The sequence below is a fragment of the Aotus nancymaae genome, unplaced genomic scaffold (genome assembly GCF_030222135.1).
Source record: "Aotus nancymaae isolate 86718 unplaced genomic scaffold, 86718_ANA_hifiasm-v0.15.2.pri h1tg000057l, whole genome shotgun sequence".
NCBI lineage: Eukaryota > Metazoa > Chordata > Mammalia > Primates > Aotidae > Aotus > Aotus nancymaae.
In genome coordinates, this window is record NW_026988471.1 from 35,709,616 (window position 1) to 35,736,835 (window position 27,220).

General features: G+C 36.6%; 2 protein-coding genes across 3 annotated transcripts in view; both read right to left on the minus strand.

The window, feature by feature from the left end:
* STRN (striatin) overlaps nt 1-27,220 on the minus strand; it is a 133,048-nt gene that overhangs the window by 37,664 nt on the left and 68,164 nt on the right. Inside the window, exons 4-10 of one of the 2 annotated variants that reach the window (XM_012475493.2) lie at nt 25,425-25,503; nt 22,799-22,966; nt 20,045-20,180; nt 14,084-14,219; nt 4,782-4,892; nt 2,281-2,367; nt 1,672-1,815 (exon numbers count right to left, since the gene is read on the minus strand). In XM_012475493.2, the coding sequence (XP_012330916.1) occupies nt 1,672-1,815; nt 2,281-2,367; nt 4,782-4,892; nt 14,084-14,219; nt 20,045-20,180; nt 22,799-22,966; nt 25,425-25,503 (861 nt within the window). The remainder of the gene's footprint in view (nt 1-1,671; nt 1,816-2,280; nt 2,368-4,781; nt 4,893-14,083; nt 14,220-20,044; nt 20,181-22,798; nt 22,967-25,424; nt 25,504-27,220) is intronic. The other variant, XM_012475494.2, reaches the window with a different exon arrangement.
* On the minus strand, nt 9,586-10,054 carry LOC135269720 (large ribosomal subunit protein eL39-like). Its single transcript, XM_064364273.1, has one exon. The coding sequence runs from the start codon at nt 9,978-9,980 to the stop codon at nt 9,825-9,827; it is 156 nt and encodes a 51-aa protein (XP_064220343.1). The 5' UTR covers nt 9,981-10,054; the 3' UTR covers nt 9,586-9,824.

Here is a 27,220-nt window from a genome sequence, read left to right on the forward strand (position 1 = left end):
TAAAAATAGGTTTTACCCAAAATACCATATATTATTAAATGACAGATGCACAAAAGTATTATAAAACCATAGAAGATGTCCTTAATAAAAAACATAGTGAAGAATTTTAAAACTCAAGCATTGAATGTTTGTTTAATTTGCTATCTGCAACAGTGGTCCTAAGCCTTCCCTCTCAGGGTAGGTTTTTCAGAAATAGAAAAGACATTTAAGAAATAGATTGTACGTTTAATTGTCTTAACTGATACTTGAAGAGACAGTGCAAATATAGTATTTAAATTCAGGATTAATTTTTTAAATAAATATTTTAAAATATACATTAATCAACATTACCTTTATGTCATTCTGAATTTTCAGCTAATGTAAATATTTGATTGTTTAAGAGACAGGGTCTCACTATATCACCTAGGCTGAAGGGCAGTACCTATTCACTGACTCAATTGTCAGGCACTACAGTCTCAAACTCCTGAACTGGGGCTGGGTGCAGTGGCTCATGCCTGTATTCCCAGCTGAGGCAGTTCAATCACTTGAGCCCAGGAGTTTGAGACCAGCCTGAGCAATATGACAAAACCATGTCTCTACAAAAAACATACAAAAAATTAGCCAAGTGTGGTGGCACATGCCTATAGTCCCAGCTCCTTGGGAGGCTGAACTGGAAGGATCACCTGAGCCTGAGAGGTCGAAGTTGTGGTGAGCTGTAATTGGGCCACTGCACTCTAACGTGAGTAAGAGCCTGTCTCAAAAACAAAAAACAAAAAAAACCTCCTGAGCTCAAGTGATCCTCCTACCTCAGCCTTCCAAGGAACCACCATGCTCAGCTTAAATATGTATTTTAAAATCAATTTCCACATATAAGCATTTTATACATTTATAAATAGATAAATCAGACCTTGTGTCTAAAAGAAAGAACTGTATTTATGGCCAGGCACGTTGGCTCATGCCTATAATCCCAGCACTTTGGGAGGCTGAGGTGGGTAGATCACTTGAAGTCAGGAGTTCAAGACCACCCTGGCTAACAGAGCAAAACCTCATCTCTACTAAATATACAAAAAAACTAGCTAGGCATGGTGGCAGGTGCCTGTAATCTCAGCTACTCAGGTTGAGGCAAGAGAATCGCTTGAACCCGGGAGGCAGAGGTTGTAGTGAGGCGAGATTGCCCCACTGCACTCCAGCCTGGGCAATAAAGTGAGACTCCATCTCAAAAAAAAAGTCTATGCAGCATGTGAACCAGGACTGAAAGGGAACAAGTTAAAATAGTAGATTATGTGACTAGGCTTTTAGGTGACTTTATCCCCTTTTTCAATTACCATTAATAAATTACTTAAATAAAATATTTATATGAGTTTCAAGGTAAACATTTACTACCGATTTATAGACTGTTAATTTTCCCAATGTTGGAATGGTATATAGAACCATGGGCATCAGTGGAGCTAGTCGATATTTTAAACCAGAATTTAGAGTTGGTTTTTAAGTATATGTACCTTCTCAAGTCTTGAAGATTGAAGTTGGACTCAAACTCCCTTGAATGAAAGAAAGCTTGCAGCTGGGGAAAACTATGCAGACCAAACATCTGCAGATTAAAATTCTCTCTGATAGGAAAGTTCTTTCTAATGAATGAATTTAAAGATATACATCCAAATGCTTTTTGTGCTCCAGAGTATCTTAAATACTTACCTTCATCTGCCCTATTAATTTCATGTTCAGGAAGCCTGGAGCTGCTAGGTCTGGAAGGTGAACCCACAGATGGCTGCAATGAAGGAAGTTCATCAACATCTCTCAAATTAGCAAGCATATCTTGGAGTTTTGACCTATTGGGCCCTAGCCAAAAAAAGGGGGGTGGGAGAAGACAAAAAAGAGAAAAAAGAATTATCTAACTGTATCAAAATGGCATCATAAGCCTTATTTTCCATTGTAAATATTTACCTTTAAAATATTCTACTAGATTAATAAGAATTATTTTCAAGTTTTCAAATTATCATAAAAGTTTATTTCTTGAAAAGAATTATACTTTACATATTTTTAAAGAAAGCAAATAGGATAACATCACTATTTACATTTAAAAAAATTTGTGTGTCCAGTTAGACCATTAAAAATAACATTCTTTACTCAAACTACTGTATATTGCTCTAAATGTAGCCAGATACAGACTGTCAGCCTACTGTACACTGAATTAAACAATAACATCCCTGTTTGTTTGTTTGTTTAAATTAACTTGCATTAATTGCCTTACATCCTCAAGCTATGGTACCCGAGGTGAAGTCTCATGCCCTACCGATTACTTACCTGAACTTTGATTCTTCATTCTCCCACATCCCTGTTTTGACTGTTTTATATAGGATAGAGGCTGAAACAGATCTTCGGTAGTTTTTCCTGTTATAAGTTTAATTAAGAATGGGAAAATCTTACCCATAGTCTGTTATGGTTTTTTCCTATACCAGCAAAGAATACAACTATTTTTAAGCAATTTTAACTAATGTCTAGAAATGTATTTCAAGATAGTATGATTGGAGTACATGATTTGACTGGAAATATCTCTACTAGACCACACTGAAAAGACTCAAACTTTTCAAATGAGCACTAGTTCAATTAAAAAAAACTTTATAGTGGTTTATAAGTCAATGCTTTATATACCAATTCAAAGCATGGCTTCAGTTCTATTTTTATCCTAAGTTTTTACTTGTTCCAAGACTGCTATTTTATCAAGATAACATGAACAGAAGACATTAAACAAAATGTGCTGAAATGTGTAGTCCCTCTCTTCAGTGAAAGATGTTAAAATTTCTCCCTTACAGTGTCATTTTTCTTCACCATACTAAAAAAATCACGTGCTAGGTGTCTGAACACAAATCCCCCAATTTAAGAAATCCAATTGCTTCTATTAGTAGGAATATTGTTCCAGTCAAATGGTGCAGTTTCAGTTAAGTGCTAAATTCCAACTACAGCAATGCCCTGATATTTGACAAGAACTGAATAATCAATGGAAAAGTAGATGGATTGTGCATAAGTCCTGGCTACCTTTCCAACTGAAAGATCTTTTATATTTCAAGACATTCATTTTTGAAGCATAATGGCCTAAAGAAATATATCAACATTAAGTTAATCTGGAAATTATTTCTCACATGATATCCAAATTTTTCTCAAAATTTCAGTTTAACTGGTTTTTTGTCATGACTCTCAAAAGGCATGAGAAATCATCTCCCTATGCTTTTTAAGATTAAATTGTCTATCAGTAAGTATATTTGGCTAAAAGGTACAAAATGTGCTTATGTTTTAATATTAATCTTTCTCATTGATTTATCTATATTGAGATAGCATTAAACATCATCATCTCTCAGGATGTAATGGCTGATATTATGTAACATCAATAACAGACACTGACTTTTTATCAAATCAAGCTAAACACTGGCAAATTCTAAGATATTTTAAATTAAGCCTTAAATGCTTTTAAGTAATGTTTTAAGTTTAAAAGAATGTCCTAACAGGAATGACTCATCTTTAATAAGCTTTAGCATCACTACAGAGAAAATATATATATATATCTTGCCAGTCTTTTGCAACTTTAAAATACATTTCTCGCTAAGTTAGATTTTAATCTCACTTTATACTACCTTAATATCTCAAAGAATTAAATTCCTATTGTCATAAAAGTGAGGCCCAGGTTCATATTGTCAATGAGGGTAGAAACACAAGGAGGTAGTGATTGTTTAAGATTGTTTTCCGGGCCGGGCCCGGTGGCTCACGCCTGTAATCCCAGCACTTTGGGAGGCCGAGGCGGGTGGATCACGAGGTCAAGAGATCGAGACCATCCTGGTCAACATGGTGAAACCTCGTCTCTACTAAAAATACAAAAACTTAGCTGGGCATAGTGGCGCGTGCCTGTAATCCCAGCTACTCAGGAGGCTGAGGCAGGAGAATTGCCTGAACCCAGGAGGCGGAGGTTGCGGTGAGCTAAGATCGCGCCATTGCACTCCAGCCTGGGTAACAAGAGCGAAACTCCGTCTCAAAAAAAAAAAAAAAAACAAGATTGTTTTCTGGAATGGTTTGCAAGCTTTTGTATTTCCATTTTACATTCTTAACTAGATTCACTGCTAAACAATTTGCATAATGAAATAATTAAACATATATGATTCACAGGGCTAGAAATTTCCTTTTGGCTTTTGTTTTTGATGTGGCACGTATTTTATTGAAAAGGAAAAAAAGTAATTGGTAACAATGTTATAAATGAAATTGGCCCAAAATGTTCAAAAAGAAAATAAATATTTTTTAAAGTTATATGTTTGACTCTGTGCCCTGTATAGCATATAGTGGTATGAGCAAATGAAATGCATGTTATGAACACACAGAATATTCAGGGGTAGAAATTAACTTTCTTTCTGTCACCAATGTCTAAAATTGTAAGCAATAATTTTGGTGGATTGCCAGAGGGTCACACTAAATGAATTATAAATTGTCATTAAAAAAAAAAAAAATGACTGCTATAATTAAGCGCAGGTACTTTTAAAAAACCAAATTATCACTGTGTTTGAATACGTAGCCCAACACTCTCATGAGGCTCTGGATTTATTATTGGGATACAGTATTCTATAAGTACATGTGAGTTGTTTTAAGTTCATCATCAAATAGCTTATCATTTAATTTCAACCCCTGAGAGCAGGTGAAAAGGAAAGAGATCAGGAGCAGAAATGAAAAAGAGTAAGTAGTTTTAGGAAAACATTGAAAAAAAAATAACTGGGGATGTAAAGAGGCAAGATTTGTGATTTACAGATACAATGTTTTCCACTTACTCTTCACCCCCTTTTTCCCCTTTCTCTCCTTTTTGTATTGTTCCTTGAGTTTGGTAATTACTCCCTGGTCCACATTCCAGGCTTCAGGCATGAGACACTGGTCTTCCTTTTCTAAACAGAGTAAAACAAATGAAACAGCCTTTTTCAATAAAATATTGAATACTGTGAGTCAATATGTCTGAATGACATAACCATTTTCTTTACAGTATCACTAACTTAAAAAAAGTCATTGTTTATTCATTAGATATATAAGTCACACAAAAAAATATAATGACTAAGAAGAAATGATCAGTGCAATTTCCTAGAATAAAAAGTTTCTCTTAAAAAAGACATACACATAGACACACAAACCTGGAAGATTTTAGCGATTTTTAGTAAATTAAGCCCAAACACTTTACAATCAAGAACTTCTTGGCCGGGTGCAGTGGCTCACGCTTGTAATCTCAGCATTATGGAGGCTGAGGTAGGTGGGTCACATGAGGTCAGGAGTTCGAGACCAGCCTGACCAACATGGTAAAAACTCGTTTCTACTAAAAAAAAAAAAAATACAAAATTAGCCAGGCACGGTAGGTAGCTCATGCCTGTAATCCCAGCTACTTGGGAAACTGAGGCAGGAGAATTGCCTGAACCTGGAAGGTGGAGGTTGCTGTGAGCCAAGATTGCACCACTGCACTCCAGCCTGGGCAACAAGAGTGAAACTCTGTCTCAAAACAAACAAACAAACAAACAAACAAACAAAAAAACCTCTCATTTTCAGAATTCCACTAGGACTAACACACAAAAAAAATTGTATTAATTTATGCAATGAGATAAAATTATTATTTAGAAATTGTACAAAACAAATGCCAATGATCTTTTAAAGAATTATGTATTTTTAGCATATGTTCATCAATAAATGCTAATTTTTATTTTACAGGTTTAATACACAGCATTTGTTAAAACTTATTAATCAATCTTCATTTAAAATTTACAATTTAAATGATGTGTTAGTTTATAAATTCTTAAAACAGGAAACGGAGCTGCTAGTGGTAAAGAAATGCAATAATCAATTGTCACTATTTCAAGAGAAGAAAATTAAAAAAATGTTATGCATTTATCTTTACTATAAAACAATCTAAATACTATATAATGCTATGTAAATGTTAACTCAGAATGCTAGCTTGAAACCAAGACTGATATATCCAACTGCTCACTCTACATTTCCATTAGAAAGTCTAACAGATACCTCAAACCAAACATACAAAACCAAACATCCAACCTCTCTCCTGATCCAGTCTGTTCTATCTAAAGGGTTCCCTACCTTATTTGATGACAACTCCATACGTGTATTTGTTCAGAGCAAAACCCATTCTTTCTCACCCCACATTAAGTATATCAGGAAAAACTATTTTCTCTACCTTCACAAATATTCAGAATCTGGCTTCTCAGCACATATACTACTTCTCTGACCACTATGATCTCTTGCTAGGATTACTACAATAATTGTTCCCCCTCCCCTAAGCCTATTATCAAGACTTGTTTCCCTACGTAGTCTATTCTCAACGCAGCAGCCAGGGTGATGGTTTAAAATAAAATTATTGTCACCTTTCTTGTTCAAATTCCTCCCATGGCTCCCCGTCTCACCACTGGTCTACATGGCCCAACATGATCTGGTCATTTCTTACTACATTCTCCCTAGAATCACTCTGCTCCAGCCACCGTGGCTCACTTAAATTTCTCAGGCATGCCAGGGATGCTATTTTAGGGCATTTGCTCTGGATTTCTTCTTCCTGAACACTTCTTCCCCAGTTACTATATGGCCAATTCCTTCATTACGTCTTTTACTCGGTTGTAACCTTCTCAATGGGGCCTACTATGGCCACTATATTTTATGGGTTTTTACTTTAAAATTTTATTTTTTTATTTTATTTTTGAGGCAGAATCTCATTCTATCAAAGCAGCTGGAGTGCACTGCCACAGTCTCAACTCACTGCAGCTTTGATCTCCTGGGCTCAAGCAATCCTCCTATCTCAGCCCCCCAAGTAGCTGGAACTACAGGTATGTACCACCATGCCCAGCTAATTGTTTAAAAACTTTTTTATAAAGATGAAGTCTCGCTATGTTGCCCAGGCTGGTCTCAAACTCCTGGGCTCAAGCAATTCTCCCATCTCAGCCTCCCAAAGTGCTGGAATTACAGGCAATGAGCCACACACTCAGCTAACCACTCTATTTTAAATTGTGACCTGTCCTCTCTACCCCACACTGACCCCAGCTCTCTCCATCTCCCTTACTCTATACTTTTTCTACTTTCCATAGCATTTATCACCTTCTGATATACTATATTTTCTTAGCAGAATGTAAGCACCAGAAGAATAAGGATCTTCACCTAGAAAATCCAGCAAATAGCACTTGATCAATATTTGTTGAATGAATGATGGGAATAAATCAAAATGAATCATATTAAACAGAAATCTGTTTTTAACAATTTAAGTTTCAATCCAGTTTAGAAAACTGTTTACTGGGCCTCTGAATATAATGCTATTAAGAATAATTTTAGGCTGGGCACAGTGGCTCATGCCTGTAATCCCAGCACTTTGGGAGGCCGAGGCAGGTGGATCACCTGAGGTCAGGAGTTGGAGACCAGCCTGACCAACATGGAGAAACCCTGTCTCTACTAAAAAAAAAAAAAAAAAAAAATCAGCCAGGCATGGTGGCACATGCCTGTAATCCCAGCTACTCTGGAGGCTGAAGCAGGATAATCACTTGAACCCGGGAGGCGGAGGCTGCGGTGAGCCAAGATCACATCACTGCACTCCAGCCTGGGCAACAGACCAAGACTCCATCTCAAAAAAAAAAAAAAAAAAAAGGAATAATTTTAAACAACATTTTTAGATACTTAACTATAACCTATCAATAGTAGAAACATTCTTTATTTTCCTGGAAAGACATAACAATTAAGGATGTTAATTTTCATCAATTGGGTCTTAAATAATAAATTAAACTGGATGGCTTTTGGGTACCCAGAACGTCTTCAGGTTTTTGAAGTTAAAATGTAGCTTTATAATCTTATTAGACTCATAAAAACAATAGGAATCATGGAAGATGTATGGTAAAATCTTTTTGCTTCCTAGAATCTAACCAGATTCTGAACTTAAGCATATTACCCTTTTTTTGGCGGGGGGCGGGGGGGGGGCGCGGGTAGTAGATAAGAGAGATGGAGAGAACCCTTAAAATGGCTTAAATGTTCACTCAATTAGAGAAGATTTGCAATCTAGTTTTGTTAATATGTTAAAAGAGAACCCTGTGAATCTGAATTATAAAATCCTAAAACATATAGGTCAAACTACTGGTAAAGAAACCTCCAATAAATGGAAATATTCCATTTACTCATACTCATTAACAGAACTATCCCGTACACTACTAAAGAATGAAAACACTCAGTTGTGAGAATAGTCACTCATGTGATTCATATAGTAGACTAGGTAAAATGTACACACATGTATCATATAATACATGGAGCTATGACTCATACATTAAAGTAAAGGAAGTTACACAAGGAACAGTGCAGCTGTCCTTGGAGAAAAACCAATCTCCGGTGCCCTTGTAATACGATTCACAATGAAAAGGACCAACTGTATCTATGCAAATGTGTGATTCCTCAGAGAAAGACCCCAGTGCAGCACAGCAGATGTAGCTATGTTGGTGGACTTGTTGTCTAACATGAGTAACTTGATACACAAGCTCAGTAGGAAGTAAGACAGAATAGAGGCCTGTTTCACTTTAACTTCCCCTTGGTTTCTGGACTTGTTTTCTTGAAAGAAAAGCCAGTCACTAGATAGTCATTGTATTCTTCAATGACTACTTATCTTAGATAATTCTTCAAGTATTTACCACAAAAAAAGGAAAAGAAGTGGCACTGGTACTATGACAGAGTTCCTGAAGGTAAGATCTTACAGGGTTAAAGGCAAATTTACATGATTTAAGGAAAAGTAAAGGCAGATGAAAAATTTATTGTGTGCTATGGTTATACTATTGTCAATATTATCACTGCACCAGAAAAATGCCTTTTTTTTTTGAGACAGAGTCTTGCTCTATCACTCAGGCTGGATTGCAGTGGCATAATCTTGGCTCACTGCAACCTCTGCCTCCTGGGTTCAAGCGATTCTCCCGTCTCAGCCTCCAGAGTAGCTGGGATTACAGGCACCTGCCACCATGCCTGGCTGATTTTCGAAGACAGGCGTTTGCCACGTTGACCAGACTGCTCTCAAACTCCTGACCTCAAGAGATCTGCCCACCTTGGCCTCCCAGAGTGCTGGGATTACAGGTGTGAGCCACCGCACCTGGCCCAGAAAACTATCTTTTAATGATTCTGGGGCAAATGAACCTACCAACCGTCCTAGAAAGTAATTTGCAACTGAGTCCAAAAGGCAAGAAGTCAGCTGGACTTAGAAGTATAATCAGTTTCTTCCTCTCAAAGGAAGCTCCAATATAAAAGCAAAATAATACACTACAGGCAACTATCCCTTACCCAAAATGCCTAGGACTAGAAGTATTTCGGATTTCAAACCATTTTGGATTTTGGAATATTTGTATTATATTGGTTCAGCACCCTTCAATCCAAAAATCTAAAATACAAAATGCTCCAATACATATTTATTTATTTATTTTTAAGACAGGGTTTCACCATGTTGGTCAGGCTGGTCTTGAACTCCCGACCTCAGGTAATCCGCCCGCCTTGGCCTCCAAAGTGGCTTGGATTACAGGCATGAGCCACCACGCCCAGCCATATTTTCTTTTTTTTTTTTCTTTTTTTTTTTTTTTTAAGTGAAAGGTAAAGGTCTCACATATTTATTACTGAACCCAGGCAACCAAAGCCGCCTTTTTTTTTTTTAACATGAATAATGGAAGTACTGTGGGTTGTACTAACTAATGCCTTCATAACAGATCCAGAAAGGAAACTGTTCAAACTTCTCCAGATAGCGGTGACATTTTTCAGCTTGATCTGATAACACGATTGTGACCTTCACACAGCATAAATATGTGTGCCATCGCATGTGTAATTTCTTATAGACCCAGCTTGGTTCTTCTCCAATGTCTCCTTTTGGAGTTGTACCTGATTTTATTACCAGTTTTCATCCAAATCCACTGGGGAATGGGGCGATTTTGCTTTTGTTTCTTGGCCAGGAATCGCTTAATCCTGAAAGTCTTGTGAGAAGACATGGCGAGAAACGGAGTAAAGCACACACCACGATGGCGGCGAAAGGAAGAGAGCCATATTTTCTTTAAGTATCATCAGTGCTCAAAAAGTTTCAGAATTTGGAGCATTTCAGATTTCAATTTTCACATCAGGGACAGACGGTCAACCTACAGTAACTTAACACCTCAACAAGAAAAGTCATTAAAAGATTCAACTAATGGGCCAGGTCCAGCGGCTCATGCCTGTAATCCCAGTGCTTTGGGAGGCTGTGGAGGGTGGATCATTTGAGGTCAGGAGTTCAAGACCAGCCTGACCAACATAGTGACTTCCCGTCTCTTCTAAAATACAAAAATTAGCCAGGTGTTGTGCCAGGTGCCTGTAATCCCAGCTACTCGGGAGGCTAAGGCAGGAGAATTGCTTGAACACAGAAGGCGGAGGTTGCAGTGAGCCAAGATTGCACCACTACACTCCAGCCTGGGTGACAGAGTAAGACTCTGTCTCAAAAAAAAAATAAGATTCGGCCAGGTGCCGTGGCTCACATGGTCAAGAGATTGAGACCATCTGGCCAACATGGTGAAACCCTGTCTCTACTAAAAAAACAAAAATTAGCCAGGCGCGGTGGCAGGCACCTGTAGTACCAGCTACTGGGGAGGCTGAGGCAGAAGATTTGCTTAAACCCGAGAGGTGGAGGTTGCAGTGAGCCGAGATCGTGCCCTGCACTCCAGCCTGGCGACAGAGCGTGAGAAAGAACATCTCCTTGGGGCAATCACAAATTAGTTTTATTGTACAATGTTTCAGATGAAAAAAAGGTTACAAAAAAATCTATTTTTGTTTGTTAAAAACATTAGGAAATCTTTTCCTTGAACTTACCTAAGAGAGTCTTCTTATCAGTAACTATATATAATGACCAAGCAGTTGTGAAGGAGGAAAAATTTCAACAAAATTTTTAACATGAATGAGACAAGAAAAAGGTATCTTACTTTTTTCATTCTGGCTTTAGAATTCTTTTATTTTTCCTTCAGAGAAGAAATATACCCCCAAAAAAGGGATTTAATTAGTATTTCTAATGAGCATAACTAAAAATGTAAAAAAGTTCTTCATTTTAAGCAAAACACACTAAGTAACATTTGGACAGAAGTAATACCTGAGTTCCAGTCTTATAGCCTGTGTTCTAGTTCTTGAAGGTGTATTGAAATCAATATTTATCCTAAGTAAATTAACACCGAAACATAAAAGCAAATACTGTATGTTTTCATATATTAGTGGGAGCTAAACATTAGGTACTCATGGACATAAAGATGGCAACAAAGACACTGGGGACTACTAGAGGCGGGAGGCAGGGAGGGCAGTAAAGGTTGAAAAACCAAATGTTGGGTACTATGCTCAGTACATGGGTGATGGGATCCTTCATACCCTAAACCTCAACATCACCCAATATACCCAAGTAACAAACGTGCAAATGTACTCCCAAAACTAAAAGTTGAAAAAGAAAAAAAACGAACAAAAAACAAAAAAAAATTATTTATGAATACGGAAATCTGTATAATTTGGGATATATATCTTTTTTATTGAGGAGAACACTATTGAAAAGATATCAGTGAGCTGCAAATTATTTACATATATGTGAAACTAAAATCAAATCTTCAGTTAATCATGGAACATGAAGAAATGATTTTAAAATTCATATGGAGAATTCAAGTTCAAATATCATGAAAAGGTTGGACCTAAACTAACAGATCCCTATCCTCTCCTGGGAAGAACATAACATATAACATTAACTTTAAAAAAGTAAATACAAGGCTGGGCGTGGTGGCTCACGCTTGTAATCCTAGCACTGTGGGAAGCTGAGGCAGGCAGATCACCTGATGTCAGTCAGGAGTTCAAGACCAGCCTGACCAACTTAGTGAAACCCCGTGTCCACTAAAATACAAAAATCAGCTGGGAGTGGTGGCACACACCTTGTAGTCCCAGCTACTCAGGAGGCTGAGGCATGAGAATTGCTTGAACCTGGGAGGTGGAGGTTGCAGTGAGCCAAAATCACACCACTATATTCCAGCCTGGACAATAGAGCAAAACTCCGTCTCAAAAAAACAAAAAAATCCAAATATTTTCTCATTAATACTTTAGTATGTTTTAACTAAGTCTTACATACAAGCACATCTATATGCCATTAATTTGTACTGAAATATAATTTGCCAAATTAATGGCATATAGATGTGAGCCACCAAATATCCTTAAAATTTTGCTTTAGGGTTGGAAGAAAACCTTGAAAATAGGAAGTTATATTAGGCCATCAGCAGAACTATAATTATGAGTTTGAAAATAACTCTATCCTTTTTTTTTTTTTTTTTTGAGACAGGGTCTCACTCTGTCACCCAAGCTGACATGGCTTGATCAAGGCTCACTTCCACCTCCCCAAGCTGAAGTGATCCTCGCACCTTGGCCTCCCAAGTAGCTGGGACTATAGGCACACGCCACCACACCCGGTTAATTTTTATATTTTTTTGTAGAGATAGGATTTTGCCATGTTGCCCAGGCTGGTCTCGAACTCCTTGGCTCAAGCAATCCTCCCACCTTGGACTCCCAAAGTCCTGGGATCACAGGTCTGAGCCACCCAGCCAACTTAATTTTTTAAATGAATAAAACATACAGAGTTTAAAGTTCAACATACTTAAGTTGACCCCAAAGAAAAGCTCCAAAGAGGTTGGGAGTGGTGGCTCACATCTATAATCCCAGTACATTGGGAGACCAAGGCAGGAGGATCACTTAAACCCATTTTGAGACCAGCCTGGGTGACATGGCAAGACCTTGTCTCTATTAAAACCCAGAAAAAGTTGCCAGGCATGGTGGTGCATGCCTGTGATCACTTGAGCCCAGCAGGTTGAGGCTGTAGTGACCTGTGTTCAAGCCACTACGCTCCAGTCTGGGCATCAGAGCGAGACTCTGTCTCAAAAAAAAAAATAAAAGAAAAGCTCCAAGGAAAATGCAGTACACAGAGTGTAAAGTAATTAACTCACTGAAATCCTTCAATCTCAAGAGAAAATTTCTCTCATTTTCAATCTCTCTCTCTCTCACATTTACACAAATATATATACACCTGATGGAATTAATCACTTTTGTTTTGAATAATTTATCACAATCCTACCTTAAGTCAATTCAACTATCTTCTTCAGAAAGTGTACCTTTGGGCCAGACACAGTGGCTCACACCTGCAATCCTAGCACTTTGAGAGGCTGAGGCAGGCAGGTCACCTGAGGTCAGAAGCTCAAGACTAGCCTGGCCAACATGGCAAAACCTCGTCTCAACTAAAACTACAAAAATTAGCCAGGCATGGTCGTGGGTGCCCATAAGCCCAGCTACTGGGAGGCTGAGGTAGGAGAACTGCTTGGACCTGGGAGGTGGAGGTTGCAGTGAGCCGAGATCACGCCACTGCACTCCAGCCTGGGTAACAGAGCTAGACTCTGTCTCAAAAACAAAAAGTGTACCTTTGTTGTGTTTAATAACTTGATAGCGATAATGTCTCCATACTAGAACGATCTATGCTGTGGAAATTTCCCCAAAATACTTGTTTTAATTCGTATTAGATGTTTAAAATATTCATTTTTTTAGAACATTTTGAGAAGAAAAATTCTGTCTTGTACAAACTGTCAAATCTTAAACTAGAATGAATGACTGACTACAATTTTCTAACTTACACTTCTTTTTGCATACGAAATGTCAGAAATGAGATCTCCAAAATCCTCTAATTAAAGTCTCATAATCAATTTCCACAAAAATCTAGATTTGAAAGTTCTACTATCTAGGCAGAAAACAGAGAATGTTCTATATAGTAATTCAAATGCTTTGAATTTGAAAGTTCTACTGTCTAGGGAGAAAACAGAGAATATTCTATAAAGTAATTCATACTGTATTGCTTTTTTTTTCCTTTTTAAATGAGGTAATTAGTTAAACAACCTTTCTTAAACATACACACACATATACCCTGGTTAAAAGGTGCCAGTAGTAATAAGTTCAAAAAATGTTCAATATTTCAACATTATAGTTCTTTAAGATGTTGCCCTCCTGGTAAAACATTAATTTTTTTATTTATTTAACATCTCTAGTTGGATCCAGTATGCTTCCTTACCCCAGTCTGTTCCATCGCCTGCACTTCTAGATTCATTGTCTCCTTCCTCTGATGTAACCAAGAAGTCAAACTCCTTTAGAGCTTCTTTTGTATCTCGATCTTCACTGCTGTCAGGCAATGCTTTTTTCCTAACAATCTAATGAAAAAACATGCTAAATTAAATAAAGGAGATAGTTTCCCTTTACCACTGAATAAGAAAATTCAATTATTTTCTTCAAAATGTGTACCTTTGTTGTGTTAAATAATTGTACTACCTCAGTGAAAATCACATTGTTTTTAAAGACATTACAAATTTTAAAGCAGTAATTTAAACTTTGTTCAACAATATAATGGCTTAAGTCAACTAATAGAACTACATGTGGAAATATAAGACATGTATTGAAACAACATAGACAATTTACAAGGTACTCTGTTAGGTTCCCATAATTATTTCTACTGTCCTAACCTTGCATCAGTTTTCTCTAGAAGCTCTCCATACATTTAATTTTTTTCCCTAAAACATTGATCTTTCAGACTGAATCTAACAAATTGGTAAAGGCAGCTACGGTTCATTTTTATATCTTTAGAAATAACTCTGGAATCGGCCGGGCGCGGTGGCTCAAGCCTGTAATCCTAGCACTTTGGGAGGCTGAGGCGGGTGGATCACGAGGTCAAGAGATCGAGACCATCCTGGTCAACATGGTGAAACCCCGTCTCTACTAATACAAAAAAAATTAGCTGGGCATGGTGGTGCGTGCCTGTAATCCCAGCTACTCAGGAGGCTGAGGCAGGAGAATTGCCTGAACCCAGGAGGCGGAGGTTGCAGTGAGCCGAGATCGCGCCATTGCACTCCAGCCTGGGTAACGAGCGAAACTCCGTCTCAAAAAAAAAAAAAAAGAAATAACTCTGGAATCACAAATCCAGTTGAAGGGTTAAAACTTAAGCTCCATACATGCAGAGACAATTTTTGAGATCTACACACCTAAGCTCTTTATAAATTATCTCCTTCAGGCCGGGCGTGGTGGCTCACGACTGTAATCCCAGCACTTTGGGAGGCCGAGGCGGGTGGATCACAAGGTCAAGAGATCGAGACCATCCTGGTCAACATGGTGAAACCCCATCTCTACTAAAAATACAAAAAATTAGCTGGGCATGGTGGCTCATGCCTGTAATCCCAGCTACTCAGGAGGCTGAGGCAGGAGAATTGCCTGAACCCAGGAGGCGGAGGTTGCGGTGAGCCAAGATCGTGCCATTGCACTCCAGCCTGGGTAACAAGAGCGAAACTCCGTCTCAAAAAAAAAAAAAAAAATTATCTCCTTCTCGGTCACCTTTACCAACATGAGCCTAAAGAAATTAGGATGCTTTGGTTTGCATTTCGTTGAATAAAATTTCAATATCTGTTTCTCTAGATTTCAGCTTCTTCACTTCATGCAAAACAGAAATAGCATGACATGATCAAATGTTATCCCTGGGCTACTAGGAGTGGCCTAAAATTATCAAAGTTTTACAGACAGACCAATGGGATAAACTAGACAGACAGACTAAAGAGTTCAGAAGCAGAACCCAAGAGATGACTGTTGGGAACCCAACGTGTGAATGCTTGCAAAGCGAGTTTCACAAACGGATGGTTTTGAGCCCAGACACAGGGATGCCTGAAAGAGGGAAGTCGAGATAAAAGGAGTCAGGAACAGAAAAAGGAAATCTAGTTAAAAGATAATCAGATGATTGGAACCAAAACACCTGCAGTCACGAGAAACAATGTCTTGACGTTAAGTATTGTTTGTGAGCACCAGGAATGTCTATTACCCTTTACGACAACTGATTGTGTATCTGCCATCTTTATTGTATAGAGCATGTGATTTAGTGATCAGCTTTTCCTCTTGCACTGACGTAAATCAGAGCCTGGAAAATGTATATAATCAAAGCCTTTGAGAAATAAAGTTGTTGTTGGAGCACTGACTTCTCAACCCTCCTGACCCCGCTTGTCTGTCTTCTTTTCTTCCTGCGCACCCCCCACTCAGGTTGGAATCCTCTTGCTGGTCTAGAGTTCTCGGCAGAGATGACAAACACGTGACTTTTATGGCCCTGTTCCCATGCCGACAACTGGTATCATTTATCAATCACAGCACTCTTCATCAAAGACAAGATACAGCCTCAGAAACCCTTCTCAGCACAGCTCTCCAAGAAGCCACTACCAATGGAACAAAGGTGCCATCACAGATGAAACCTATCTGGCCTTAACTGTCCTGGTACATACAAAACCTGGATAGGAGAAATCAAAGGATTACTTAATGATGCTAGAATAATTTGTTTAACTATTTGGGATATTTTCGTAAAATCAAGAAATACTTCTATGCTTACAGCACCTCCCAATCTAACATCTAGCAAATCTATTCGACAAAAAAAGCAAGATCAGTGTGGCAGACTGAGAACTGAAAACCCATTCTTGAATGTGTATTTTTATAAATACAAACCATATTTGAATAATCTGTTTTAATTTTCCCTAGGTAGCCATACTAAGGCAGAAAGGTGTCTCTGAAGAGTTATGCCAACAGGACACCCGATTCTCATAGTTCCACATATAAATATATTGCCTAATCTACCTTCTTTTACCCTAAAGGCTTAATCCCTCCCTCTTCTGGACCCTGATGAGATGCCAGCTATAATTCAGAGGGACTATCGCCAACATCTTTGTCTCTAAGTCCTTGTTCTCATTGCCTGACAAAAAGAGCAGGGAAAATCCGTAAGAAGTACATGGAACCTCAAATTGCAAGTCTGAATGTATTCTCAACATTAAATATAGTATTTAATGTCACAAAAGCAACTCCTGGGGAAAAAAACCCGTTTCTAGTCTCATCATCTCAGTATAATCGTACAAAGAATAAATGGCATATTTATTACTGTCATTGCAGATTACTATTTACCAAGTATCCCACTTTAAATAAATAAACCAAAAGTCCTTTACTTTTAATGTTTAGGTATAGAAGAAAAATTAATTGTGTTTATCAGTGGAGAACAAGATTAGAACAGGAAGGGGTAGAGTTTGTAATAACAAGCATATATTACTTTTATTCCTGACATAGAAGGTTCCACTCCACTCCTACCTTCAATGAGCTTATGAATCAATTGAAGAAATTAAGACAAAACCAAATAAGTTATGGGCTGCATAGGGTGTCTAAGCAGATCAGAAAAAATAAATAAATAAACTGTCACTTCAAAAACCATCAGTAGGGCCATAACATAAAGGAACATGAGATTCTTTATACTGTGGCTAAAAAAATAATTAATAGCTCTTATTTCCATTCTTTTTCCTCCTGAAGTTTCTGAATGTGGAGACTAGATGTTGCTGCAGAAGTTAGCCTTCACAGTTTGAAACTGATTGCTTCTGACATGCATGTATAATCTCAAGGTTGTTATTATACTTAGCTAGTGATAACAAGAATGCTGATAATAATGACAGTAAAGAAAAATAAGGGCTGGGTACAATGGCTCATACCTGTAATCCCTGCACTTTGAGAGGCCAAGGCAGATGGATCACTTGAGGTCAGGAGTTCGAGACCAGCCTGGCCAACATGATGAAACCCTGTCTCTACTAAAAATACAAAAAATTAGCTGGGCATGGTGGCGCATGCCTATAATCCTGGCTACTCAGGAGGCTGAGGTTGCAGTGAGTCGAGATCGTGCCACTGCACTCCAGCCCGGGCAACAAGAGCAAAGCTCTGCTCTGTCTCAAAAAAAAAAAAAAAAAAAAAAAAAAAAAAAAAGTGAAGAGGCAGATGATGAAGAAAAAGAAGACAATTTAGAGGAGGAAAATAATCCAGCATGTAACCCAAACTCCAAAAATGGCAAAGAAAAGAGAAGAGGATATGAGGCTTTGAAGACACTCCTGTGTAACAGCCTAAATACAACAACAGTTTCTAAGAGCTTTATGTTTCTCTATTTTCTTAGCTGAGTTTATTAAATTATTTTGATTAAATAAATAAACATTTTACAAACTTGTTCTACTTGACATTTTAATAGGATAACTTTTAGCTTTCCTAAAAAATGCAATAAATTTTCTGTTATGCTTATTCACTGCTACACAGAATTAGATTTTTACAGTCCTTTTGGCATGTAGCTATTTGACTGTAGCTGGAAAATTAATGTAATATAATGTAAAACTAAGCAAAACTGTTAAAACCAGTGATTAATTTGCTTAAAAATATTTTTTTCTAAAAAAGTTTTCCAGTGCAGTAGCATGATCATGGCTCACTGCAACATCAAATTCCTGGTCTCAAGTGATCCTCCTTCCTCAGTCTCCTGGGTAGCTGGAACTACAGGTGTGTGCTATTGCACAAGGCTAATTAAGAAAAAAATTTTTTTTTAGAGATGGAGTCTTGCTATGTTGCCTAGGCTGGTCCCAAACTCCTGGCCTCAAGTGATCCTCCCACTTCAGCCTCCTGAATAGCTGGGATTACAGGCACAAGCCACTGCACCCAGCACAGAACTGCTATGATCTGTACTAATTAGAAGAGAGTATATTTATTATGTCTGTGGGTTAGGAATCTCTAATAAGATCATATGTAATAGTTTTAATATTTATGAACTGTTAAAATATTTAAATTGATATCACTAACTTACAGAAATATATAGCATCGTGATTCAAGGCATTATTTAATACTGAGCTACGAATAAAGTATTTTGATGGAAAAATAATATCTCAATGCAATCATCCCATAGAAATAACAAGGGGCTACACAATTTCCAGATGATTAGGGCACAGAAAAAGTGTCACAGAAGTTTAGGCTTTGCCTTTTACTACAGTAAATTAAGACACATGCTATTACTACTTGTTTGGATAAGAAAAATTGTAAGTTACTACTTGAAGTTCAAATAATTTCCATGGCAGTGCTGTATTACCAAAGTACTACTGAATAATGGTCAGAGAAAATAATAATCTGACAGTAATAATTTGAAAGTCTCTGATGGAGCCCATGAAGCAGAAGGCATAAAAAACAGAGAGGTTACACTTAAAAAGCACTTTGTAAGTTAAATAGATCATTTTCGCACATAGTGTCTCTTTATTCCTCACAAAATCCTCCATGGTAAAGATGGTTATTTATTACAATCCACATTTTACAAATGAAAAAACTAAGCCTGAAGCATTAAGAAACACAAATACTGGCAGAACTGGAGCTTAACCCAAGTCTTTTAGCTAGAGGCCCAATCTGCTTTATATTACTTTACTTTCCTCTCTATTCACAAATAAATGTGAAAGAGGAGAAATGTAAACATTTTCCTAGACAAAGCAAAATGTGTCCTCATCTCTTACTTAAAAAAGAAGGAAAAGGAGTAGGAGAAAGAAGGAAGAAGTGAGAGAAGGGAGAAGGGGAGAAAAGTGAAGACAGAGGAATAGGGGAAAGAGGGAAGAAGAGAAGAAAATGGAGAAGGGAAGAGAAAGAAGAAGTGGCTACTAAGAGACATCTCTCATTCCAAGAAACTGCCATGGGAAAGTCAATAAGCTTATAAACTTCTGAACAAAACTTGAGAAGAACCCTACACAATTGTGAAGAAATCTAATAGAAGAGTTCTGAAAGTTTGCAGAATTTATCTACCAAAACAATCCTGACAAGACAAAAACTGCATATATTGGAGCTGGTGCTAGTCACCATCAGGCACCATAATGTGTCTGTCAGTTCTATTCTGTATAGCAAGCAATAACCCTGCATTGTTATAACATACAGTATTTACTATATTCATCTGCCCCATAGAAAACTGTCCTGTTCAGTGAATGAACAAAAAATCAAACAGTAAGGAATTTCAAGAGAAAGCTACTATACAAAAAATATTCTTAATTTGAAATCAATATTAAAAACTCGCCCCAAATTCATGAAAAAGAAAAAGCTAGAGGTTAAGATTAAAGACCATGGATTCTTTTATGCATTATGTAGTATGTATTATAGTCCCTAAAAATATTTATATTGTATGAGTTATGTAACTCACTGTTGAAGTATCAATGACACTTTTCTCTCTTCCATCAACGTCATCATCTTCATCTTCATCACTGAAATCTGCAGCTGCACTTTCAAGGAATTTGAAATTATCCAGCACGGAGGCAGAATCTGTTAACTCAGATTTTCTGGTGTAAAACATGTATATCCTGCTTAGTTAATGTTTTTAACTTCAATATAAGAATTAACCCATGACATGTTGCATTAACTTCTGTTTATATGGTAACTATGAATCCCAAATCACATTATCTACATTGATTCTTATCAATTACATTCTCATAGATAAATTTAAAAAGCAATACAGGCTGTAGATACTCTTTTAAGTACTTTGTAATCCTATCTATTTACCTACTTACCTACCTATCTATCTACCTACCTGGAGACAAATCTCACTCTGTTGCCCAGGCTGGAGCACAGTAGCATGATCTAATTCGCTCCAACCTCTGCCTCCCAGGTTCATGCAATTCTTCAGCTTCAGCCTCCAAAGTAGCTAGGATTATCGGCGGAAGCCACCACACTCGGCTAATTTTTGTATTTTCAACAGAGATGGGGATCCACTATGTTGCCCAAGCTGGTCTCTAACTCCTGAGCCCAAGTGATCCACCACCTCAGCCTCAGTCTCCCAAAGTGCTGGGATTATAGGCGTGAGCCACCATGCCTGGCCACTCATATTTACTTAGATTAGTGGTAATCTAATGTAAAGAACTCCCCTTCCTGATTCAGTATTATTTTGATCCTTACACCAACCTTAATGTATTTCTTTTTTAAAAAATATATTATCTCTACCTCCATTTTTCTCTACTCTTATCCTCTCTGCAACTCTCTCTAACCTCTTACATAAGTTTTCACACCTAAGAAAATAACAAATATGTCATTTTTCTCTGATGCAATCTTGTATTTCTGCTCAAGAACTAAAGTAAGAAGAGAAAATGTGTATATAAAGTTACTAAAAGAAATACACTAGTCAAATTAACATTATTGTAAGACTTGACCCTGTTGATTAATAAGCCATTAATCTTTTAGAAATAATTGAATTTTCAAATATATGACTTGAATTTAGTTCCCTCAAAATAAATTTAGTAAAGGTTCCAATAGCCAGAACAAGAAGATTTCTCTCCAGTTTATTAGGTAATCTTTTAGACAGAGAGAATTTTCCTGAAGGAAAAAATATATTATATATTATATATAATATATATATAAACTACTATGGACAAAATTTTCAAAACAGATCTATCTTAAATTTCAAATCTGCTTAGAGCTTTCTGTTTGGTATCACCCTCTCCTGACCCTTTATCCCTACTGAAATCTGACAGATTAGCAACAATATCCTGGTCATTCTTAAAGGACAGATCAAGGCCAAAACACACACAAGTGGTCTTCCCTGAAAGTCTTTACTGAAGGTTATTAAAGTATGCATTATAGCTCTTAAAAACATTTATACTATCAGCCAGGCATGGTGGCTCACGCCTCTAATCCCAACACTTTGGGAGGCTGAGGTGGGCAGATCACGAGGTCAAGAGATCAAGACCATCCTGGTCAACATGGTGAAAACCCGTCTCTACTAAAAATGCAAAAAATTAGCTGGGCATAGTGGTACATGCCTGTAGTCCCAGCTACTTGGGAGGCTAAGGCAGAAGAATCACTTGAACCTGGGAGGCGGAGGCTGCAGTGAGCCAAGATGGCATCACTGCACTCCAGCCTGGCAACAAAGCAAAACGTCTCAAAAAAAATAAAATAAAATAAATTATACTATCTAAGTTAATTTGATGACTTATGTTGACCCATAACATAAAAATAGATAATGTCCACACAGTCTACGTCTATACAGAGAAATACCATGCCTTACATTTACAAATACAAGTTAATATATTTTTTAATGCAGCTTACAAAGTTGGAAATGTATTAATTATTAATGAATACATTTTAGAAGGCTCCACAGACCTTTGTTTATAAAAGTCCCACAGTGAACCTTTACCTAATCCCATAATTTTAGTTTATATTCCAAATAACAGGAACTATCTTCTCACCAGAAAATTCATAGAGCTCAATTAAAACCATTCTTCCTTCCTAAACAAGTGTCAAAATAAAAATCATACTTAGACATTCACAGAATTTTTGACTTTTTATTCAATTAACAATCATGGAAGTTTTTTTCCAATAAAGAAAAATCTCTTTGTTGAACATTTACGCTTATTTTAAGTAGAATTATATATGATTGTATGATACATAATCCAAAATGGAAAACAAAATATTTCAAATGGCTAATGAATTTTTCACACTTAAGCTGTCACTTATAATGTATATTTTATATCAAAGGAAAGATAAATTACAGCATTATGAGATAAACAAAAGTGGTGAAAAAGCAGGATTACTTCTAAATAATTTGAGGTACTTTTGTGATTTCTGGATCACCAATCATGAAATTTTGTTCTTACAGATTGTACTGAATTTTCAAACAAAATGTTTTCTGAAGTTTTACTTAGTGATTAGGACAATATACTAAAATTTGTATTAAATACATAAATTTGAAGCAAATATCATAAATAATAGTATTCTTGATTTAAAAGTCATAAATGATAACTCCAATCCTTATGTGTTACCTTCTAATCAAACAAAATTTTAGAATATTTATTAAATTATAATTATTTCTATGTCACTACCTGAAAGTACAAATAATGCCCATAAAACCAAAAATATTTAATAAGAACTAATTATAGCTAAAACACTTCCCAGACAAAATACTTACCCAATCATTGCCGTCTCTTTAATTTCAGCCTCTGTGCCATTTACAAATGATTCCTGATTTTTGTCATCTTCCCTGTCAGTGACATCACTTGAAAAGCCCAACAAAGCTCGCACTCGTTTAGATTTCACATCTAGAATAGTATCTGTATAACCCACCTCCTGTAGATACCTGTGTGAAGAGGATCCTTACAGTTCAGTCATACTGGAATCAGTATTCTATAATTTCATATGTAAATAAAAGCATTTATTTAAACTCATTGCCTGCATAAAACTTAACAGTACAGTACTATGCTATCTTTCAGCTGCAGATGGAGCTGTCTCTTGCAGTACCAGCCTCTACAGTCACTGAGAAAAATGAGAGAACTATACAATACACCATTCATTACATTTACCATAAGAAGAAGCTGGTCTTTAATATATCCAATAGCACATTCTTTCCTTTAGGCTAGATTGAAGCTAGCTCACTCCCAGACTCTATCAAATTAGTATTTTATAATAGTTATTCTAGTAGTTTTTTTTTTTTTTTTTTTTTACATTTGTCATGTATAGTTTGTGATCCAGGCAGAATGTTCCTAGCATATATGGTCTCCTTCATTACACACAAGAAGTATTTCTCGAGTCACATCTACAGTATAGAAGCTTCTATCCTGAGATAACTTTAAAATAAAAATAGACTGCAATTAAATTGTGGCACGTAGAGGGTGTGTGGACACACGTGTGTATGTTACTGAAAGGCAGTGGCACAGAAAAAAGAGCAAAGGCTTTGCACTGAGAGCTAGGTCTGGGTCCTATTTCTGCAACTTACTTGTATAACTTTAATTCTCCTGAATCTGTTTTCTATCCCCTAAAACAGACGTACCTAATATTGTACTTGGCATATAAAAAGTACTCAATACATATTAACATGAAAGTTGACCAAAAAAGGCCAAAGTGGCAGTGGCAGGACCATGAAAATGGTAAATGCCATTAGTAAACATGATAGACAAACATTAGACATAAACTTATAAGCAGGCACTGAGTCTACTGGATGAAAGAAGAAAACAAAGGTTGATGAGATTAGCAGTTTAAATTAAGTTTATTGCAAGATTTGGTCTTGGTTATTACAACTGAAAGACCTATGTCAAAAATATACGTGATCAAAGGGAGTAAGTGTATCTTATCAAATCAAGATGCTCATTTTTCAATCCCATCCATTATTTAAGAGAGGTCTCGATTAAAATTTAAATAATAAATTCCCAAATTCCCTAAATTTAAAGTTCTTCTCGAAAACTGCTTCAAGGATGTTATATTTTTCCATTTTTAACAAATAATATTTGAGACATACCTCACTTTGGCAACAAAATCACATTACAAATACCTGTTTCAAAACTGCTCTTGCCATAGATAAGCTGGTTTTACTAAATAGTTACTTCCTCATTCATTGATAAAATGATACCTTTACTCTGAAGAGTTATGGGTCCTTTAAAGTTTCTGAAAATATCTCTTGTATAGCTCATTATGAAACCATTTCTTGTTTAAAAAAAAAAGATTAGCATTCTAAGAACACACCTATTTAAAAAAGGAAGACGTATAAGTCATATTTAAGATCAAAGCGTGGGCATTAGTAAAAATCTACTTATTAAATATCAGAAAATACCTCATTTTCTTCTGTCTAGATTAAAAAATAGATATGTGAAGACATTTTAAGATTCTCTTTCCATAGTCAAAAGGAATAGCTGCTATATATTGACTTTGGAAACCTTGGGTTTAAACAACTTATAATCAACCTTCAAACAACAGGTAGCAAATTTCCTTTTACTGAGGCATTTCAAAGGTAGCATTCAAGAACCAGGCACTGAGCCGGTGAATCTAGTCTACTCTTGATATCAGATCAATCCATCTTTGTTTACTCTTTGTTGTCTCAAATACATATTAATATTTTATGGAAGAAAGCTGACCAGGTGCGGTGGCTCACACCTGTAATCCCAGCACTTTGGGTGGCCAAGGCGAGCAGATCACTTGAGGTTAAGAGTTCCAGAAGAGCCTAGCCAACATAGCAAAACACTATCTCTACAAAAATACAAATAAAATAGCCAGGCATGGTGGCACACAGTTGTAGTCCCAGCTACTTGGGAGGCTGAGGCAGGAGAATCACTTAAGCCCAGGAGGCAGAGGTTGCAGTGAGCCGAGATCGTGAAACCACACTCCAGCCTGGGCAACAGAGTGAGACTCAGTCTCAATCAAGCAATCAATCAATCAATCAATCAATAAAGTATATGTTAGGCAGTATTTGCAAATTTGGAGAATTCAAAAAGTTCTCCAATTATTTAAAAGTTTTAAAACATAACAAAATTGCACATAAACACCAACTGCATATATATTAAAATGTTTATATTCATGCATAAAAGATGTAATGAAAAGAATAACTTTAAAGGTATAGAATTCTTTTAACTATATAAATTCCACCACACAGAAAAAGGGTTTAATATGAAAAAGGAATAGTAATTCAATTAAGCTTTTTCACAGCATCCATCTAATAATAATAACAGATAAAATATTCATCTGACTTGAAAACACACAGTAAAATTAACTTTGTAAAAATGTTTCTTGTCTTCAACCATTTTTAAGTTCGACCTTGGGACACTTACTGTCTGAGTAGTTGTCGACCTTGTTTCCACATTAACTGGCTGTTTTGTTGTGGCTGCACTTCTGTTTCATTACCTTCATCTGGAAAACATTAAGGGATAATAAAACTGACTTGTTTTATGTATTAGAGGGCATCTCAATTCATTAATAACGTCCAATAAACGTTTATAAGATTAAGAATATGTAACTGCAACTGTAAGGTATGTGTTAGGACAATGCGAGTTCTGTTTTTTAACTGTAATTTCTATAACAAAATTCTAAGAAAAATTATTGCTACTGGATTTCCCTGAGTAGCAGAACTAAAATAAATACATTTTCCCTACCTTTAACTAGACTGAGAATTTTTCTTCAGAACAAAGAATTATCCAATCAAGTCACAAAATGAGAGCCAAATAAAAGTATTATAAAGTAGCATATCAGAACTAGAACATGTCAATAATAATAATAATTGAACATTTAAAAATAACTAGGAGTATAACTGGATTATTTGTAACACAAAGGATAAATGCTTCAGAGGATGGATAGCCCATTTTCCATGATGTGATTTTTACACATTGCATGCCTGTATCAAAATATCTCATGTACCCCATAAATATATATACCTACTATGTACCCACAAAAATTAAAAATAAATAATGGCTGAGCATAGTGGTTCACACCTATAATCCCAGCAATTTGGGAGGTCAAGACAAGTGTATCTCTAGAACCCAGGAGTTTGAGATCAGCCTGGACAACATGGAGTAAACCCTGTCTCTAAAAAAAGAAAAAAAAAATTTTATCTGGGCACAGTGGCATGCAGCTGTAGTCCTAGCAATTAGGGAGGCTGAGGTAGGAGGATAACCTGAGCCCAGGAAGTCAAGGCTGCAGTGAGCTGTGATCATGCCACCGCACACAAGCCTAGGCAACAGAGGGAGATTCTGTCTCAAAAAAAGAAAAAAAATGAATAAATAAATAAATATTTTTTGTTTTTTATCTTTTATCTTTTTTTTTTATATAAATAAATATTTTTTTTTAAAAAAAGAACTAGAACAAAATCCTGAGGAATGATGGTAGAAAAACCAATTTGGTAAAGAGCAGATATATAACAATCTCAATCCAAACCTGTTTCCTTCATTAACTATTACATTTAAAAACCTCAAGTATTCTTTTAATGACATTGTTTGAAAGAAAACCTCCTAAACATTTTAAAGCTTAAATTCATCATTAGGTAAAAGCAGAGTCCTTTCTAGAAGATGGTAAAAAGAACTTTCCCTATGGTAAGTCTGGACTGCACAATCTCCAAACTACACTATGGTTCTACATTAACAGTACAAAAAAAGTACATACTTTCCTCAGCCCTTGATCAAACTCTAAAAAACTGCTGAACTGTATAGGATCTTATTTAAATGGAGATACAAAAGGGACTGGTAAAATTTATTTGGTGACATTTGAAATTAAGTATTTACTGGCCAGGCACTGTGGCTCACACCTATAATCCCAGCACCTTGGGAGGCCAAGGCAGGCAGATCACAAGGTCAGGAGATCAAGACCATCCTGGCTAACACAGTGAAACCCTGTCTCACTAAAAATACAAAAAATTAGCTAGGCATGGTGGTGTGCACCTGTAGTCCCAGCTACACGGGAGGCTGAGGCAGGAGAATTGCTTGAACCCAGGAGGTGGAGGTTGCAGTGAGCCGAGATCGCGCCACTGCACTCCAGCCTGGGAACAAAGTGAGACTCCATATCAAAAAAAAAAAAAAAAAAATTAAGTATTTACTACATACTGTGTTAAAAACACATACACTGTCTCTTTTATTCC

What these genes read in the sequence shown, in the direction of transcription:
- LOC135269720 (XM_064364273.1), bottom strand. Translation starts at nt 9,980, where the DNA reads ATGTCTTCTCACAAGACTTTCAGGATTAAGCGATTCCTGGCCAAGAAA.